The 19,058-nt window shown below is 41.3% G+C and overlaps 1 protein-coding gene across 1 annotated transcript in view; it reads right to left on the reverse strand.

Annotated features, from left to right (window-relative positions):
- LOC138975829 (acetylcholine receptor subunit alpha-like) overlaps positions 1–19,058 on the reverse strand; it is a 62,742-nt gene that overhangs the window by 16,395 nt on the left and 27,289 nt on the right. The window contains exons 3-6 of the mRNA XM_070348596.1: positions 16,080–16,124; positions 3,459–3,568; positions 1,443–1,752; positions 130–391 (exon numbers count right to left, since the gene is read on the reverse strand). Coding sequence (XP_070204697.1) covers positions 130–391; positions 1,443–1,752; positions 3,459–3,568; positions 16,080–16,124 — 727 coding nt within the window. The remainder of the gene's footprint in view (positions 1–129; positions 392–1,442; positions 1,753–3,458; positions 3,569–16,079; positions 16,125–19,058) is intronic.

Below are 19,058 nucleotides of genomic sequence, written 5' to 3' on the forward strand. Positions count from 1 at the left end.
CTCAAGACGGTGAAATATGTTACTTTCAATTCTCCCATACAGCAAGAACACACACGTTGACATGAACACTCCAACAGCCTCCCCCCCTACCCTAACCATAAACGCACACACGTTTAGTCAGCTACTCACCGATCAAGGGTATAACCAATGACGTTGGGGGGTTCATATCGGACAGAAGAAGGAAGAAGAAATTGAGGGCCAGGAGGATGGAGATGGAGAGTGTGATCTTCTCCCCGCTGTCGGAGGGCAGGTAGAAGACGAGGACGGCCAGACAGGAAATGGAGACACAGGGAACGATCAGGTTGAGCGTGTAGAACAAGGTCCGTCTCCTCAGCGTGATGTTGAAAGTGATGTCAGGGTACGGCTCCGGGCAGCACGGATAGAACTTGACCTGTGCCATTAAACAGAACATAACGACTGCAGGTGTACTGGATACTAAGACAGTCTCGACTAACCACGCCTAAAGACCGAGACGGGTCACGCTCGTCTCCGCGTAGCGTGCGAACGCAGTACTTACTTAACCTATTTTCTGTGATTCTGAGCCTATTTTTAGAGTAAACATGACATATGTATATATTTTTGAATTCAGGAGAAATTGAGGAATACAATGCAATCATTTTTAAATATGTAAGTGAAAACTCGATGTTAATGACAACTTTAATGAGCAAACTAATTAACTAATTTTTACGCTGCCGTGCTGACATTCAATTCCATAGTCCGGACTTTCTCGAAGATCGCTTTGCTTAAATGTCAATCCATTTGATTGAAAAATGAGGGCGTGACAGTGCTGCCTCAACTTTCACAAAAAGCCGAATATGACGTCATCAAAGACATCTATCAAAAAAATGGAAAAAAATGTCTAAGGATATCATACCCACAAACTCTCATGCAAAATGTTATGAAGATCGGTCCAGTAGTTTAATTTGAATCGCTCTACACACACACATATTATTATTATTATTATAATTATTATTATTGTGATCATTTTTATGCGCCTAATCTAGATATAGCCCTAGGCGCTTACATATTAATTTCTGCCGTTTGAAATGGAATTTTTTACAGACAGACAGACAAACAGACATTTTTTACACACAATATATAACGCATTCACATCGGCCAGTAAAGCTCAGTAGCCTATTAGGCGAGCATTCACCTTTCACGGCCTTTATTCCAAGTCAAACGGGTATTTGGTGGACATTTTTATCTATGCCTATACAATTTTGCCAGGAAAGACCCTTTAGTCAAAACTTGACTAAATGTAAAAACTGCGTATTCCCCGTTAGGAGCAATTCATTACTAACGGGCATGAGTGACGGTACACAAGGCCACCTTAGAACTTCAAAATATATAAGAAAAAGTCAAATCAAAAGCGAAATATTCGTCTGGGAAAAAATCTCACTGACAAAAAAATGACATGTCTGCAAACGTATTAGCAAAGTGACCTTTCTCCTAGCGGTGACGTTGATGACATCCCACTCCACGTTGTGGTAGTAGTCCTTGAGGTCGATGCCTCTTTGTATGACGATCTCCTCTCCAGTCACCGTGCCGTTGCACACGTGCTGCAGGTCCACCTCGTTGCCGTTGTATGTCCATGTGCCGAACTTGACGAAGCACTCCTGTATGTCGAAGGGGAAGAACTCCATGTTAATGGGGCAGTAACTCTTGTAGATGGCAGGCGGCTCCCAGAGTATTCTACCGTTGTTGTGCACTGTGGCTTTCTTGTCCAACGTGATGACGAACTCCCCATCCGCGCTAAGAGAAAGCATAATTATTTCCATTTTAAATCACCAAGCTTAATAATCAGAACCGTCGCGATATAACCTTCGTGGTTGAAAACGACGTTAAACACCAAATAAAGAAAGAAAGAAAGAATAATCAGAAGTTGAGGTGAGAGTCAGATTGCTTTCATTAATTGCCTCCTCCAAAAGCCCCTTTGTATGAGAGAGAGAGAGAGAGAGAGAGAGAGAGAGAGAGAGAGAGAGAGAGAGAGACAGACAGACAGAGACAGAGACAGAGACAGAGAGCGAGCGAGAGAGAGATAAAGAAAATGTGTGCGCGTGCGTACGTGCGTGTGTGCGCGTGTGTTCGTGTATGTGTGTGCGTTGGCGTGCTTGTGTGTGTGTGTGTGTGTGTGTCTGTGCGTGTGTATGTGTGTGTGTGTGTGTGTGTGTGTGTGTGTGTGTGTGTGTGTGTGTGTGTGTGTGTGTGTTTGTGTGTGTGTTTGTGTGTGTTTTTAAGAGTGAATTCACAACCCGATTCCCACAACATCAAATGAAACCTAAATGTTTAAACCACATATGGTTGCTTTGAATTTTTAATGACATTATTTCTCTAATAATTCATCATAATTATTATCTCCACTGTGCAGAGAGCTTCCAGGTTGTTCACTGTTAGTATACTGGTTGGTCCGGTGTCAGAATAATGTGACTGGGTGAGACATGAAGCCTGTGCTGCGACTTCTGTCTTGTGTGTGGCGCACGTTAAATGTCAAAGCAGCACCGCCCTGATATTACCCTTCGTGGTGGACTGGGCGTTAAGCAAAACAAAAAAATAAAAAAATAAAAAAAACTGTTAGTATGTGACCAAATGGAGGGATTGTCTTATCCCATGTAAAAGCCTGGCCAGATCTGAGATGGTGTGCCGACTGCCAGCAGCGACCTGCCTCCGAGATCTTTAAACCCAAAAACAAAGAGACTGCCAACGTTCCAAAATTCTAAATAAAAAACAAGAAGGTTAAGTTGTTGGAACGCTTTTTTATTGACAAAACAATACGTTACAGCCAAAAATATATCGACCCAACGGTCTTTTAAGTGTACAGACAAACAATTAGTAATTAACTAAGTTCCTGTTACTAATTGTTTGTCTGTGCACTTAAAAGACCGTTTGTTCGATATATTTGTGACTGTAACGTATTGTTTTGTCAATAGCAAACGTTCCAAAAACTTACCTTTCTTGTTTTGTTATTCCGAGATCATTAATTCCCTTGCAAATTAACAAAGAGTGAGGGAGAATGGTGGTAGATTCTACTTCTTCCTCCTTTGCGTTCAGGAGTTGCAGCTACCAAACACATTCGTTGCACGAGTAGCTTTTTATGTGTCTGTCAGCAGCGACCTTCCTGCGAGATCATAAATTCCGTTTAACATTAAAGAGAGAGAGAGGGAAAATGGTGGTAGGGGTGGTGGGAGGTCAATTCTTCTTCTTCTGGCAGGTCCGCACATAAGTTGCTTTAATCAACCTGCCACGACCGGGATTCGAACCTCGATCCTTCCACATAAAAGCCGATGTCGGAGAGGGGTGGGGGGGGGGGGGGCAGGGGAGCAATAAAGCCTTTAAAGGCATGCTCAGGAACGTTGAGGCCTTCTCCTTTATGAATATAAAGAAGAGGGAGAAAAGGGGAAATAAAGCTGACTACTTTCACTGCAACCGTTAGTAGCCTACTGCAGAAAGCTGGGGCTTACTTATTGTAGAGCACAATATCTGGCTTCCACAGCTGGTCGGAAGGGATGTAGAGGATGTCGACACCTTCGTATTCTTTAGGATCCCACCTCAGACGGAGATCGTACCATTCCTTCAGACACACAAACAAGTCGCGTAAAGCGTGAATAAAACATTCAGTCAATCTGCTGGCGGAAACCGAAGTCGGTCAGTCAGTGAAATTTGTCCGTCTGTCTTTGAAGTGATCAAATGAAAACAACACGAAAACAAGCGCCAAATGTCAAGTCTGCCTGTCAGAGTTAGTGAACGGATTGATCAGTGAAGGAATGTACAGAAAGTCACCGAAAATAAGAGAGACAGAGAGAGAGAGAAAGAGAAAGAGAGAGAGAGAGAGAGAGAGAGAGAGAGAGAGAGAGAGAGAGAGAGAGAGAGAGAGAGAGAGAGAGAGAGAGAGAGAGAGATAGTTAAGCTGGATATGTTTTGGAATGCCTGCCCGTTTTTTTATGTCTGTGTTTCCTTTTGATGTTGTTGTTGTTGTTGTTGTTGTTGTTGTTGTTGTTGTTGTTGGTTGTTTTTTTTGCGTGTTTATGTGTACAATGTGCATGCGGCTTCAGTTAGTCCGTCCGTGTGTCTACCCGACGTTCGAAGGGTTCGTGACCTTGGAAATGGCAAAGTGAACATAAATGTAACCATTTCAACCTTGCTCATTAGAACCAACAAAATTATGTTGATTTTGCTCCGCTTGAATACACGAAATAGACTGTGTTTCGGGTCAAAGTTTTCTTTTTGATTCAATTATTTTGTTAGCTCTACAAATAGTCAAATTTAATCTTAAGAACGATTAAATGTTACTGTATCTTTCTTTCTGTCTTTGTTTCTTTCTCTTCATGCTAGAATTGAATGGTCAAATCTCAAGACATTTTAAGAAATGCGTGAAAACAGTGCCTACCGTTACGATGATATTTGGGGAATACATAGCCAATTTCTTTGGAAGTCTCACACATTATGGTTTGATCTGCTTAAATGCATTATAACATGAATTTGTTCCTTTTTCAAAAAAATATCATTCGTAATAATCCTGGTTAAACAGTTCCGTTGTAAGTATGCCGCTTCCTTCGTTTCCAGAGTATTTCCCATGATTCCTGTATCTCGCTGTGTCACTGATCTTATCAAGTTGCGTGCAGCGATACCAATACATTAAGTCAATCTGTCGGCCTGAAACTAATATAAGTCTTGGCTGGTCAAAGCCCGAGACGAGACGGACTGCGCTTGTCTCGGCGAAGCATGCAAACGCACGTGGTACATAATTTGCATTAACCGATTTTCTTCAATTATGAGCATATTTTAGGGTAAACATGGCATATCTATATATGTTTGGATTCAGGAGACGATGGGGCATACAATTGTAGTGGATAGTGGAAGGTTGTAAGAACGAACCCAAGTCCAAGCGTCTTGTTTCAACTTTTTATTTGTTGTACAAGAAAACAATGCAAGCAAACGTAGAGGCCGAAGGCAAAACCCGTAGACAGAGAAGCAAATGTAGTCAGGTGTTCAGCTATGTCACGAAGTGGTTTGCATGTGAATTTATTATGCGTGTTCTGCCCTTTTGCACTGTCTCTACCCTTTCACACCAAACACTTCAAAAACAGAACTTGGGAGGATGCAGGCTCATTATTTCCTCAACCAAAACATACTTCTTCACTTTAAATACATCAATACGAACAACTTTTCAACACACAGTTCGCACAATCTTCCAGCTTTCACTCAAGGCATGTAAATACATATTATAACAATACTTTCTCAAATATAGATTAACGCACACAAGAAGGTACCAACAGACACTCACGAGTTCGTCTCACGGCTCACTGCATGTCGCCAGTTCACTTACTTGTCCCGCTGAATCCTCGTAGAATAATGAATTGAGATGCCAACACACAGAGATGCTAACACACACCTTTCGCTGAAGATGCCAACACACACCTTCCACTGAAGATGCCAACCCGCACCTTTCTCTGAAGATGCCAACACACATCTCATGGAAGATGCCCACACACACCTTCCAGGTTTCTCCCCGAGAAACCCTTCCGCCCGTAGCGGAAACAACCGTCGTCAGCTACGACCGGTCTCGATGAAGACTCCACTCGTCTAGTCATCTGCGCAGAGGTGGTCCCTTGCTTCCACCGTCGTCTAGCGCTTCTCTCGTGTAAGGTCCCTCCCTTATACGCCATGGAAAACCCTCATGGAAACTCCTAAAGAATTTAACCAAGTCTTAATACAACATTCTCTAAAACCATCTCTTCTTCCAAACGTTCATGTACCACTCATACATTCTCGTTCATTCCACGTTCACATTCCGTACAGATTCAATATCCAACTAACACTTAATCAATGAATAACACTCCCCATACAAAGCATGACCGTCTTAAACATAACATAAATGCCTAGCAATTATGTTCAAGAAATTCCCCATGAAAAACCGTGAAACAATTACATCAAGAATTCTCTCAACGCTTCACACTAAGATTGGGTGCACTTTATACACACTAACCTTTACGCTCCAGCTATGTATTCCAGCGTCACTAATATACAACATAGTAAATCATTTACCTTAAGAGACCCGTCTCTTGAAAGAGTACTTGTTCCCAGAACAAGTCTGACACACGTTGAACAACCTTCCCGGTTGGAAATCTCACACGCTGTGACGTTATTTACCCCAGACCAGCTACATGTCTCAAACACAACTCACATCACGCTAAGCCAGTTTTACGTGCAACACCCGAAACACGTGAATAACGCTAGTCCGGTCAGCTACCCTCGCCTGTACAACATTTAGGGAGGTTAAAAACACGACGTGGTTTCACCTCACAAATATGCTACTCACATCTTTGTGACATCCCCCTTCCCGGGGACAAAAGAAAATTCTTGAGTTTTCTTTTGATCAAAACAACCTTCTTTTTCCACACATCCCATAAACCTGTGGTATGCTCTGATCTACGAATGACCTGGACAACATGTCTGTCAACGTATTCCTGTCTCATGCTATTGGATGAACCTCGAATGCTAATTCTTGCCGTTAAAGACACCACCGCATCACATGTTTTGAAAATGTCAACCATCTTTCCAAACACCTGTTCCATATCATCCTTTTGACTATCTGTCAAACCAGGATCAAAAACAATGTCTCCGATTGTCTCTTCCTTCCCCTTAGGCAACGTAGGTAACGGCAACGTTTTCCTCTCCTCAGTCAGAGGTAACACTGCAACCTTTGCCTCTTCACATTTACTTGGGAAAACATCATGACTGCCCCAGTCAGACCTCAGTGAAATGCTTTCGCGATATCCACTACTTACTTCCTCAACATCAACAACTTTCTCTGCACAAACTGCATACTTCTCATCCTCTCGTGACACACTCAACACCTCTTCCAATGTCTCATCTTCTCTCAGCAAACTTTTCAGATCCTCCTCGTTAACCGACAAATCAGGAGTAACCACATTTTTCAATGGCACCGGGGAATCCTCCAGTTTCTTTTTGGCTTTTGCCCTACTCGTACCACACACGACCTTCTCAAGTACCATGTCTTCAGTGATTTTCTTGTGACTTACATCAGCACACAATCCAACACCCTGCGTATTCCCAAGGAATAAATCTACTCTGGGTACCACACCCCGAAGATTACCTATCACTAGGTCAGCGACTGGGTCTGTGAGCACACAACATTTCAACTTTCCCTGAAAATATGGGGTATCGACAACCACTTCCGCCAATGGATACAAATCAATTCGTCCACTAAAACCCTTCACTTTTTGGACCTCTCCCTTTATGTACTGGCTTGGTAAGACCAACGACTTCCTTACCCCAGCTACATTAGCTCCTGTGTCTCTCAGTACTGAAACTTGCTTCCCATTAACGAGACCTTCCGCTAATGGCAACGACCCGAATGCCGCCGAGCTAACCAACACTCCAGCGTCCTGACAATCCGCTACCGACTTCGCTGAATATGCTACCCGAATACACTCTCTAGCGTAATGGCCAAACTGCCCACATCTGTAACATGTGTCCTGATTCTGCTGTTCAGTACCTGTATCTCTAGTACTTCCTTGCTGCCATCCTCTTCTACCCGGCCTACGATCATCTCCTCTGCCTTGAAACCTGGTATTTCTGCTCATACCATCCTGTCTTCTGCCACTATCACCTTGACCACGATTGTAAGACTGTCCTGATCCACGATTCTGATTGAACGCTACGTTTCCAGTCCCCAAAGGATTTACTTGACTCTTTCTGGCCAAACATTTATTTGGATGGGCTGATTTGTACATTTCTGCGCTAGCAATCATGTCTTTTGAATTTTTACAATCACGTTCTTTCAAAAAGACTGCCAAATCAGTGCATACACTGTTAAGGATCTGCTCACACAACACAAAATCAAACAAAGCTTCATATGAGGTTTCTATATCCGACAACCTCAACCAACGGTTGAACAAATGCGTCATCCTTGTTACGTATGTGCCAAAACTTTCATCAGCCTCTGGCTTCGTACTGCGAAATTTCTCACGAAATCCCTCTCGAGTGCACTGAAACTTCTTCAACAACTCTTTCTTCAAGTCTTCATACGACAAAGTACCCGTTGAAAACAATGAGTGAAACAAAGACAACGCTCCACCCTCCAGATAAGCTGATAAGTACGTAGCCCACTCTGAATCATTCCATTTGTTCGCCTTTGCATGCGTTTCAAATCTGAACAAGAAACTGTCAATGTCATCTTTATCTTCCTTGAACATGGGGAGTTTTGGGTACTGGGGCCTAATGCTGGGACCTGATCTCCCACCTGCATTTCCACCTGTACTTTGCTGCGCTTCTGCTTTCTTAAACTCCAAATCCATTTTCCTCGCTTCAGTATCTGCTTCTAACCTCTTTGCATCCCTATTTGCCTCAATTTCTAACCTTTTTGTCTCAGCCTCAACTTCTAATCTTTTTGTCTCAGCCTCAGTTTCTAATCTTTTTGTCTCAGCCTCAGTTTCTAATCTTTTTGTCTCAGCCTCAGTTTCTAATCTCTTTACTTCTGTTTCCTGTTTCTTTGCTTCGGCCTGAGCTTGGGCTTCTATCTTCTTTGCCTCAGCCTCAGCTGCTACTTTCTTTGCTTCCCTTTCCTGACTTCTCTCTTCTCTATCTACTTGATCCTGGGCAAACTTAAACAAAGCTTCTGCCTTTAACCCATGCTTCTCTCCCAATACCAAATAATCAGCATATGTGTTACCACCAGTATCACTAGTCTCTGCCATCTTTACAATGTCAAAATATCAAAGTAATCTCAAAGTAATACAATGGATCAAGTAACACAAGTTCACAAAATTGTTTTAAGTATCAAAAAGTTGTATCATACACCAGTTTCTCGCAATACTAACCACACACAAAAGAGTATCATAAAATACTAAACTAAAAGAAATCTTGTGCCTTTTTAAAAACAATCCTTAAATTGTTTACTACTTAACTATTTACACAACCAGTCTCAAAATTAAACAATAAACTTAATAGAGTTCAACAAAAAAAATTATAATTTAGAAAATATCAGATTAAACAATCAATAGCAGCTTCAAACACTTGTCAATCAATGTCAAACTTAAACTAACAACTTTAGAACATCAACAACAACAAAAATAAAAAATAAATTAACTGGAAATTTCAAAGTTTCTCAAACCCAAATAACACACTTTAAATGAAAATTTCAATTCCACACACCACTAACCAGCGTCAGATCCTTTAAGGAAAATCAATCGCCAGAGCAAACAAAACAAAATTTAAATGTTCACAACCCCAACAAAACAAAACAAAAATTTACCCAAAATTTTGTCTAAGTACAAATGTTTACAAATTACTACTAACCAAAAAAAAAATTAAATTTACAAAAAAAAAATAAACAAAAAAACTTTCTCCAAACCAACAACTAAATATCAAACAGTAGTATAAGGGAGATAATCACCCTACATACAAAACAATAACAATAATAAACAAAACACTTTTCAAGCCACACAACTAAAAAAAAAATCAGAGTCCAAACAAAAAAAAACACAATTTCAGAATTTATACACACAAAAAAATGGCACACCCTATACTATTTTATTTAAAATAAGCCTGCACCTCAACGACAACAATCATACACAACAATCAATCCAAGATAGAATCTAAGAAAAATAGTTTTTAAAAAACTTATAGGAAAGGGAGCTAGAATTTAGATAGAAAGATAGATGATAAATACACAGAACAGGAAGCAAACAGAAACTAAGGCCCTCTCTACGTACGAACTATACAACTACGTAGACCCCTAGAGCTGGAGAGGGGGTGTCCAATAACATACACATAAACAAACACTACAACACGCAAAGTATCAAAGTATGTATAATTAGCTACACTAAGGCACTTCTTTCTCAATTTCTCACTTTTCTCCAATGAAAGGGAAGCAACTGCTTTTTAACTACAACAAAAATCTATCCTTAGAAACAAAAACCTATTTAGGGCTAAATCGGGGTCACCACTGTCACGAAGTGGTTTGCATGTGAATTTATTATGCGTGTTCTGCCCTTTTGCACTGTCTCTACCCTTTCACACCAAACACTTCAAAAACAGAACTTGGGAGGATGCAGGCTCATTATTTCCTCAACCAAAACATACTTCTTCACTTTAAATACATCAATACGAACAACTTTTCAACACACAGTTCGCACAATCTTCCAGCTTTCACTCAAGGCATGTAAATACATATTATAACAATACTTTCTCAAATATAGATTAACGCACACAAGAAGGTACCAACAGACACTCACGAGTTCGTATCACGGCTCACTGCATGTCGCCAGTTCACTTACTTGTCCCGCTGAATCCTCGTAGAATAATGAATTGAGATGCCAACACACAGAGATGCTAACACACACCTTTCACTGAAGATGCCAACACACACCTTCCACTGAAGATGCCAACCCGCACCTTTCTCTGAAGATGCCAACACACATCTCACGGAAGATGCCCACACACACCTTCCAGGTTTCTCCCCGAGAAACCCTTCCGCCCGTAGCGGAAACAACCGTCGTCAGCTACGACCGGTCTCGATGAAGACTCCACTCGTCTAGTCATCTGCGCAGAGGTGGTCCCTTGCTTCCACCGTCGTCTAGCGCTTCTCTCGTGTAAGGTCCCTCCCTTATACGCCATGGAAAACCCTCATGGAAACTCCTAAAGAATTTAACCAAGTCTTAATACAACATTCTCTAAAACCATCTCTTCTTCCAAACGTTCATGTACCACTCATACATTCTCGTTCATTCCACGTTCACATTCCGTACAGATTCAATATCCAACTAACACTTAATCAATGAATAACACTCCCCATACAAAGCATGACCGTCTTAAACATAACATAAATGCCTAGCAATTATGTTCAAGAAATTCCCCATGAAAAACCGTGAAACAATTACATCAAGAATTCTCTCAACGCTTCACACTAAGATTGGGTGCACTTTATACACACTAACCTTTACGCTCCAGCTATGTATTCCAGCGTCACTAATATACAACATAGTAAATCATTTACCTTAAGAGACCCGTCTCTTGAAAGAGTACTTGTTCCCAGAACAAGTCTGACACACGTTGAACAACCTTCCCGGTTGGAAATCTCACACGCTGTGTCGTTATTTACCCCAGACCAGCTACATGTCTCAAACACAACTCACATCACGCTAAGCCAGTTTTACGTGCAACACCCGAAACACGTGAATAACGCTAGTCCGGTCAGCTACCCTCGCCTGTACAACATTTAGGGAGGTTAAAAACACGACGTGGTTTCACCTCACAAATATGCTACTCACATCTTTGTGACAAGCTACTATGAGCGCATGAATGCTTATGCCGGGGGTTCAGCCTATACTTATAGCCCAGGCGCGAACTGCATAGAAAGCACCGTCTAGCGGGGATGAAAATCGGCCAGAATACGGCCAGAAACACGGAATCTGTTTTTCTTACACTAGCTTTACCCTCAGTTATTTAAACAAATACATAACCAATCCAAACAAACAATACATCAAATTAAAGCTACGACCTTTAGCTTTCCATTGCAATAGATAACATTTCGTAAATTCTTATACTTATTTAGTACGATACAAAACCAATGGTCCTAGTGAAGGCACTGAACCAACTTCAGTGCAAAAAAATACAAAACTCTCTAAACTGGGATAATAAACAAATTCATAAATCATACTCATAAAAAGAAGATCCCTAGACAAACATTATGGTATGCGTTACATGGGGGAAAATTATACAGTGATTTAGTACGAAGCGGTAAAGTTCGAAAGTAAATGGAATCGGCTAAATTCCGGCTCGAGTACCTGTGTAGGGCCTACTTAAATTCTGAATCTTCGCAGAGAAACCAAGCATCCCTTATTACAACCAAATCCTTATAAACAAACTAAAATCATATGGAACATAGGTACGGAATATGTAATAGTGATACAAAAATGACAAAACAATGATTGAAAAGACAAAGATGAGTTTGTGAAAACCAATTTCTGTCAACGATACATGAAACCGGTCAAAATCAAAGTGACGCTTTGGTCAGTTCGAAGCATTATCGTAAATAACACAATAATATGCAGCCATCTAGCCTAATCATTGACTTCTATGCAAACCTAAATATAATTAGGACAATATCAAAGATAAAAGGGACTTTGAAAGATAGAAGTTAGGTAGATATATATAGAAAGGTATTTTATTAGAATTTGCGCCAGCAAGGTGCGCGCGCATCATCGTATCGTCTGCTACGGGGTAGGTAACTCCGTTTGTACTGTACTAGGCTGTTTCGCTATGCGATGGTTAGAGTGTTTAGGGTAGCGAAGTGCACTTGGCTACACAATGCAATAACGTTTAAATCTGTAAGTGAAAATTCGATTGTAATGACAACTTTCATGAGCAAACTAATTAGGTAATGTTTAAGCTTCCATGCTGAAATACAATCCCATAGTCCGGACTAACTCAAAGATTGCTTGACCCAAATTTCAATACATTTGTTAGAAAAATGAGGGCACGACAGTGCCGCCTCAAATTTTACTAAAAGCGGGATTTGATGTCATCAAAGGCATCTATCTAAACAAATTGGGGGAAAAACCGTTAGGGGTTATCATTTGGGAACATGTGTATGTAAAGTTTAATGAAGACCGGTCAAGTATATTTCTCTGAATCGCTCTACACAAACACACACACACACACACACACACACACACACACACACACACACACACACACACACACACACACACACACACACACACACATATATAGGCACCACCACCCTCGTGTCGATTCCCAGTCTTGACTAAATGTAAAAACCAAACCAAACAAAGATCAATATTGTTTCCCCTCATAGGCAAAACATGATTTTTGGGAATGATATTCAACCCTTCCTTGATATATATACAAATGACGGCGCATTGACAAGTCTCGGTTTACGTATACATCTTCATCTGTGAAAAACCATCTAAGGGGTCTACAGGTCTCCAGCAGAGACGCACTGAACAAAAACATGAATTAATGTTGAATTCCCCGAAAGCTGACATTCTGTAGCCTGCGTCTTCTGGTGCTGTTGTTCAATTTGACAGTGATTTGATCATTTGAAAACGTTGTAAGTATTACGAAAGCTTCTAATTTGCCAGAGTAACAAGCCAACAAGCGGCACATGAGTCCAGCTTTCTGAAAGCGGTCCACGTGCCATAATCCGTTCCACGGTACAAACCACAAGAGCCTTTGCGCACTGCCAAAATCAGCCTGCCCTGCCCTTGTTCTCCACCAAACATCAAAGAAAGTGACAGTTAATCACAGATCAATAAAACGCAATTGACACGGCGCCGTTCTTCTCGCAGGCGTCCCTCGAGGCTCGAGGCATACCCCCCCCCCCCCCCTGTCCACCCCCCCCCCCCCTCCCCGGCTCTCCCACATGACGGCCCCCCTGAGAGGACGGAGAAGGGGCCTACGTGACGGCGAAACATGGCGGTGCTGGCATGTCTGTAGTCACTTCTCATGCCATTCAGCCTTCTTTGTTAATTTCTTTACTTTATCTGTTTATTTCTTTTGTTTGTGTGCTTGTTGGCGACCATCATCATGCAGTGGTTCCTCACCTTCAACGGTTTAGATACTTACTTATCAATGCTGATTGCGTTCCACATGTTTGTTCCTCTTTGGATCCAAGGGCCTCACACGCCAATAATCCAATATTGCCTCGTAAAATCCGTATTTCTTCATATTTTGACTCAAAACTCTTAGGAAATTTGCATATTGCCAAGACCAACATTCGTAAGGAGTTTCAAGGTCGCCGGTCGAAGGTCAAGGTCACACGAGAAGGTAACAAGGTGTCGTCTATCTTGAATCAACTTTAAGTTTAGAAAAAGTGACGTCACTATCCGACGTCACAAAGGCGTTGCGAAGTCATGGACATGGTCCCCGAGTATAGATCTAACGGGTCGAAGTTCATGTAATTGTTTCTTGACTCAATTTCCTCTCAGTGGACATCTGGGCCACGTGATGATACAGTGTAATAACTATCCCGAAATTGCTTTGAAAAAGGAGGGGGGGGGGGCAAGTCGAAAACGAGACCTTTTTAGAGCTGAAAAAGTCCCCCGGGGGCCCTTTTTAGCTTTGACGGGGCGAAACGGGATATTACACCGGCATGAACGCAGGGCACCTTAGAGCTCGCCCAGAGCGGCGGGACCTTTTTCTTAAGGTTGGTATCCTAGTCTACAGTGCAGACTTCTTGTAGAGGGCGCCCATACCCTGCGGCACACAGTGCTGGCGAGAGGTATCTGTCTGAGCAAAATGTTCACTTCGCCGATCTAGACTTTTTTTGAAACTGTGAACACAGAGCTGACTTGTTTTGCATTAGCAAACCCTACTGAAGCAGTATTACCCTCCAGGCGTGTCAGTCTGGTCCAATTAATACACTCAAGCCTTTCCAAATATACTTATTTCAGCACTTCGACTACACTGATACTCTAAGAAGTCAGACAGGAATAAATGATGCACTCCCCCTTCTCCTCCTATCCTATCCTACGCCCCCCCCCCCCCCCCCCCCCCTCACCAGTGGATCCCCTCAAGCACACGATAATCATTCCCTCGTACCTCCCATTCACGGATTGAACCAGTGGAACACTTCGGCTTGGGAGCTACATCTTCTCTGTTAAAAGATGCCTTCCATCCTATTACATATTTAAAAGGAGTATGTTATCGCCAAGAATACACATGAATTGTACAACTTGTGCAATGCACAAAAAAATATAATAATAATAGTCCACACTGAAATCAATAAAAAAAAATATAATAATAATAATAGTCCAAACTGAAATCAATATTTAAATAATAATAAGTATGTTGATAAGTATTCAAGGAAGACGCAAAAGTGCAATACAGCAAGAGAGACACAAATCTATAGTGACAAGTAATTCTCCAAGAAGACTGACCGGTTTGCTTTCAGTATAACAAAAGTTCCTAAGCGCAAAGTACTGCCTAATATGTTTATGGAAATCAAGTTCAGTTTCCATCGAATATGAAATAGCGACGAAGAACAATGACATGTGTATGTCACGTCCATCGGGGTCTTTGTGTGTCCTCTCTCCCTTCACTCTCCGCCCCACCTCTCTCTGTGTCTCTGTCTCATCTTTTGTGAAGCCGGTGCCAAAGCACGGAAGACAGAACAAAGTCTCCGATGTGAGCACATTCCAGCAAACTGATTTCCATTCATGAAAACGGCCTACCCCCAGATGCTATCTTACGGCCTGAGGTCTTCACCCAGCGGGTCGGAATGGAAATTTGATCGTCGGCTGCCTGATCGAAGTGGTGTTTGAGGCTAACTCGCTTCCTTCTCCCAAACCTCATAAATAAAACTGTCTGGAAGAGGTAAAGAGACGTCGATGTAGCACCCTGGGGCTGTATTCGTTTCGTCAAAACGTGGTAAAGGAACAACATGTTACAGGGGCGAGAACAGCCCTGTGCATGTGACATAGGATATTAGCTTGAATGATCGAGTGGCATGCTCTTAACATAAATAATGTTGCCACCGAATGAAACAGAAAAAGTCAATATGGCTACATCAGTACAAATCTTGAATTGACGATCGAGGAAATGTACATGTGCGTGACAAGCTTACCCTCTCGATATTCTCCTTCCACTGGGATTAAAATAAACTAGAAGATATAATCCTCACCTTTGTCATACATAATATGAATCAAACATTATCTGTCATTCTAGCACAATAAACGTTAAATAAAATAAATGTCTATATATATTGAACTGAACTTGTCCTCCCCCCCCCCACCTCATGACCCTCACATTAAACAAAATTAATCCCTTGTAGTTAGTTGGTAAAGTTCCAAAAATAACTGTCTAAATATTGAACTGAACTTGGCCCCCTTGTGACCCTGATGTTTAAACAAAATCATCTCCTGGAAGTGTATGAGGTTTCACAGAAATATTTCAACATATTGAACTGAATTTGACCTTCATTGTGACCCTGACATTTTGACAAGATCAACCCTCAAAGTTGTTTCGTCAACATGCAGTATTTGGGGAGTAGTAAAACAACGGAAGAAAACCATGCATGCTGAAAAGTAACTTACCTGTCGTAGCCAGACACTGATGGTGATGATTTGATTTTTCTCATCCTGAAAATAAAACAGATGCGATGAAAGAGGTTTTTATATAAAAAAAAAAATAATAAAGACTATCACATACAGCCAAGATAATTTAGAACACACACACGCACACGCGCACACACACACACACACACACACACACACACACGCACACACACACGCACACACACACACACATGCAATTTAAAATGGGTTTTACGATTTCATAAATGTGTGTATCTCAACACCCTGCACACACTGAACTTGCAAGCCTACTGTTAATAGACGAAATCCGAAAACAACTCTGTCGGGTTTGTATGGGCTGTGAAAGAGTGGATGCCCTTGCTACTCGGACAAACATTGGAGGGAATAATGACATCATACTTTGATGGGGTAAAAACTTATTTTCTTGATAGCTCGGTGGTTATTTTCAGAAGTGATAGATCTTTTTTAACGAATTTTGGACATGTCTGTTGATCATTAACACTACAAATGTGTGAAATTTCTAGGCTTTTGCTTTAAAAACATCCGAGAAAACCTCATATTTCAGTTTTTGTTAACCGACCCCGCTGTGACCCCAAAATCTGACGAGGGTCAACCAAACTGGGTCATAACGTCAAGAAATCATCAAACCCTAGAAGTGTGCAAAGTTTCAAAGCTCTAGCTTCAAAGTCATCTGAGATAGCCTCAACGTTAAGTTGTTTTGTTCAGGGACGGACGTAAAGGGACGGACACTAATTACGACTAAGACTCACTGATTACCCCAGTGAATCTAAACTACGGAAGGAATGGGACATTTTGGAAGGAACCTTTTATAGAATTTTTTAGCTCTTGTGAAAACCCCCATCAGAATGTCTTGTGCCAGTTCCCTTTTTATCATTTGAAACGTCGTAATTGCACCTCGTTGCTGAGAATGGGTGTCAAATGGCACTCCACCGTCGATTACTAGCTAGCACAGATATTCACCCGACTGCCCGGAGCCAAATATGCACCAACACTGAGCAAAACTGACAACAAACGTGCAAGAAATGGCAATAAGTCAACGAGCTCCCGACATGAACGCCATCAATCCCCTTCCTCCATCAACAGCGTGAAACAGACACAACTGGCCTGAATACAACCATGGTCACGTACTATGTAGTGTTAACGCACCAGTGAGACGCCTCCATAGAAAGAGTGCAAGGCGGATGCTGCTCTTGCATGCCAATTTTGTATGCTGGTAGGTTTTGGTTCGTTTCAGATTTAAGGCTTTCAAACCTGGAAGACGACGTCAATAACCTTGTAAACGTCAGGAGAAACTAACAAATCACCATACTGTCCGTTGTTTGGAAAAATGGAGATAAAATAAAAGGTGCGTGTTCGGAATGGTTGGTTGTTGTTTTTTAACGTCCCATGAACCGATCTGGGTATGCGGGACCGATTCAAGTTTGTTTGTTTGTTTGTTTGTTTGTCTTCACAAAACGGTGGTAATCCCTAGAGAATTTAATTTCATGTGAAAGAGGAATGCATATAAGGTAAGGGAGGGTAAATTGAACCGGTTGGTAAATTGAACCGTGCAACAATGTCAACAATACGGTTACTGTATTTTTACGTTACTTGTGATGGATAATGACGTTTGCAAAGAAAACAATAGCGCAACGACAAACAACGCGTGGCAGGTGAGCACTTTTAGAATATTTTAGCTGAATGTCTAACTTTTCAATTTCATTTATAGATGTGAAACAAGAAACACTAAACATCTGACGAATTAATATTAATGTGTTTAGATTCATAAACCATCTCCTTACTTTTTTTCAGACAAATTCAAAGATTCCACGTGCAGATTGTGGACTATGAATTAAAGTTTACATCTGTATGAAGTCGGGGAATTTGAACTCAACAACTGCGTGTAATTTGGGTATATTGTTTAATATAGCCGACACTGTTCAATTGATACTCCAAATACTATGCGAATTTTGTTTTTATTGAATTGCATCCTTTTTTTTTAAAACCTTAACATGTTGCTCTTGTAAACAACAAAATATGCATGAAACAATACTCCATTACCCCTCGCGTATGTTCCATATAAACGTCGGCTAATTTTAACTTTGCCCTGTTCAATATAGCCGACTAGTCGGCCTATTTGAACTTTTCTCAAATTTTAAGAAACAAGTCCGTGTGTTGACAAAACACATAAGATCCTCATGAATGAAGTTTGTATTAATGCCATTCGTTTTGTTGTAATGACGTGAGAACCTCGACCTTGATTTGAATGAGAAAATCGGTCGTACACCAAAAATAGGTCGGAATTCGCCTTCCCTTGTTTGTGTCCAATTTGAGGTCGAATGTTTCCTTGGTCATTCTGCAAAAGTTATATCTGTACCTTATTGTACAGCCCGGTTGGTGTTGCTTGAATGAGGTATATGCTGTTGTACAGCTTATTGCGGTCAATCTCAGACATACAAGGGTGGTGGTTGATGGCGGCTTTTCCCTGTGCTTTGATCTCCCTAACTGCGACTTTGAAAATCTCATTAGAAGATGCAAAACTAGGGTCTGTGGGGGACTTTTGATGACGGTTGATGACACCGAACTGCGTCCAGCCTTGTTTTCTTGGACAACTCTCCTGTTGCTTCAATGTAGAAAGACGACAGAGCGGCATCCAAGTTGACCGGCTTTCACTTTTTCAGCAAGATAATCCCGACAAACTTTGATAGCTGAAATTGTTGCTTTTTGACTCATGACAGGAGTTAAAACTCGTCTTTTGTTTTCAATTTCCTCCCGAGATAGATCTGCAAATCGTTCCATTTTTGCAGTTTGGCAGACGTGAGATTTGATCTGTGAGTTAATCCGCGCGTCTCAAATATGAAATAAGTAGTTCCTTTGAAGTCTCGGCCAACTCTACCAGCCTACATATGAGTTGTTGTCGGACTCCGAAATCACATGGCTCAAAGAAAGAAAATCCAATATGTATTTGATACATATATA

Source organism: Littorina saxatilis, linkage group LG1 (genome assembly GCF_037325665.1).
Source record: "Littorina saxatilis isolate snail1 linkage group LG1, US_GU_Lsax_2.0, whole genome shotgun sequence".
NCBI classification, from domain to species: domain Eukaryota; kingdom Metazoa; phylum Mollusca; class Gastropoda; order Littorinimorpha; family Littorinidae; genus Littorina; species Littorina saxatilis.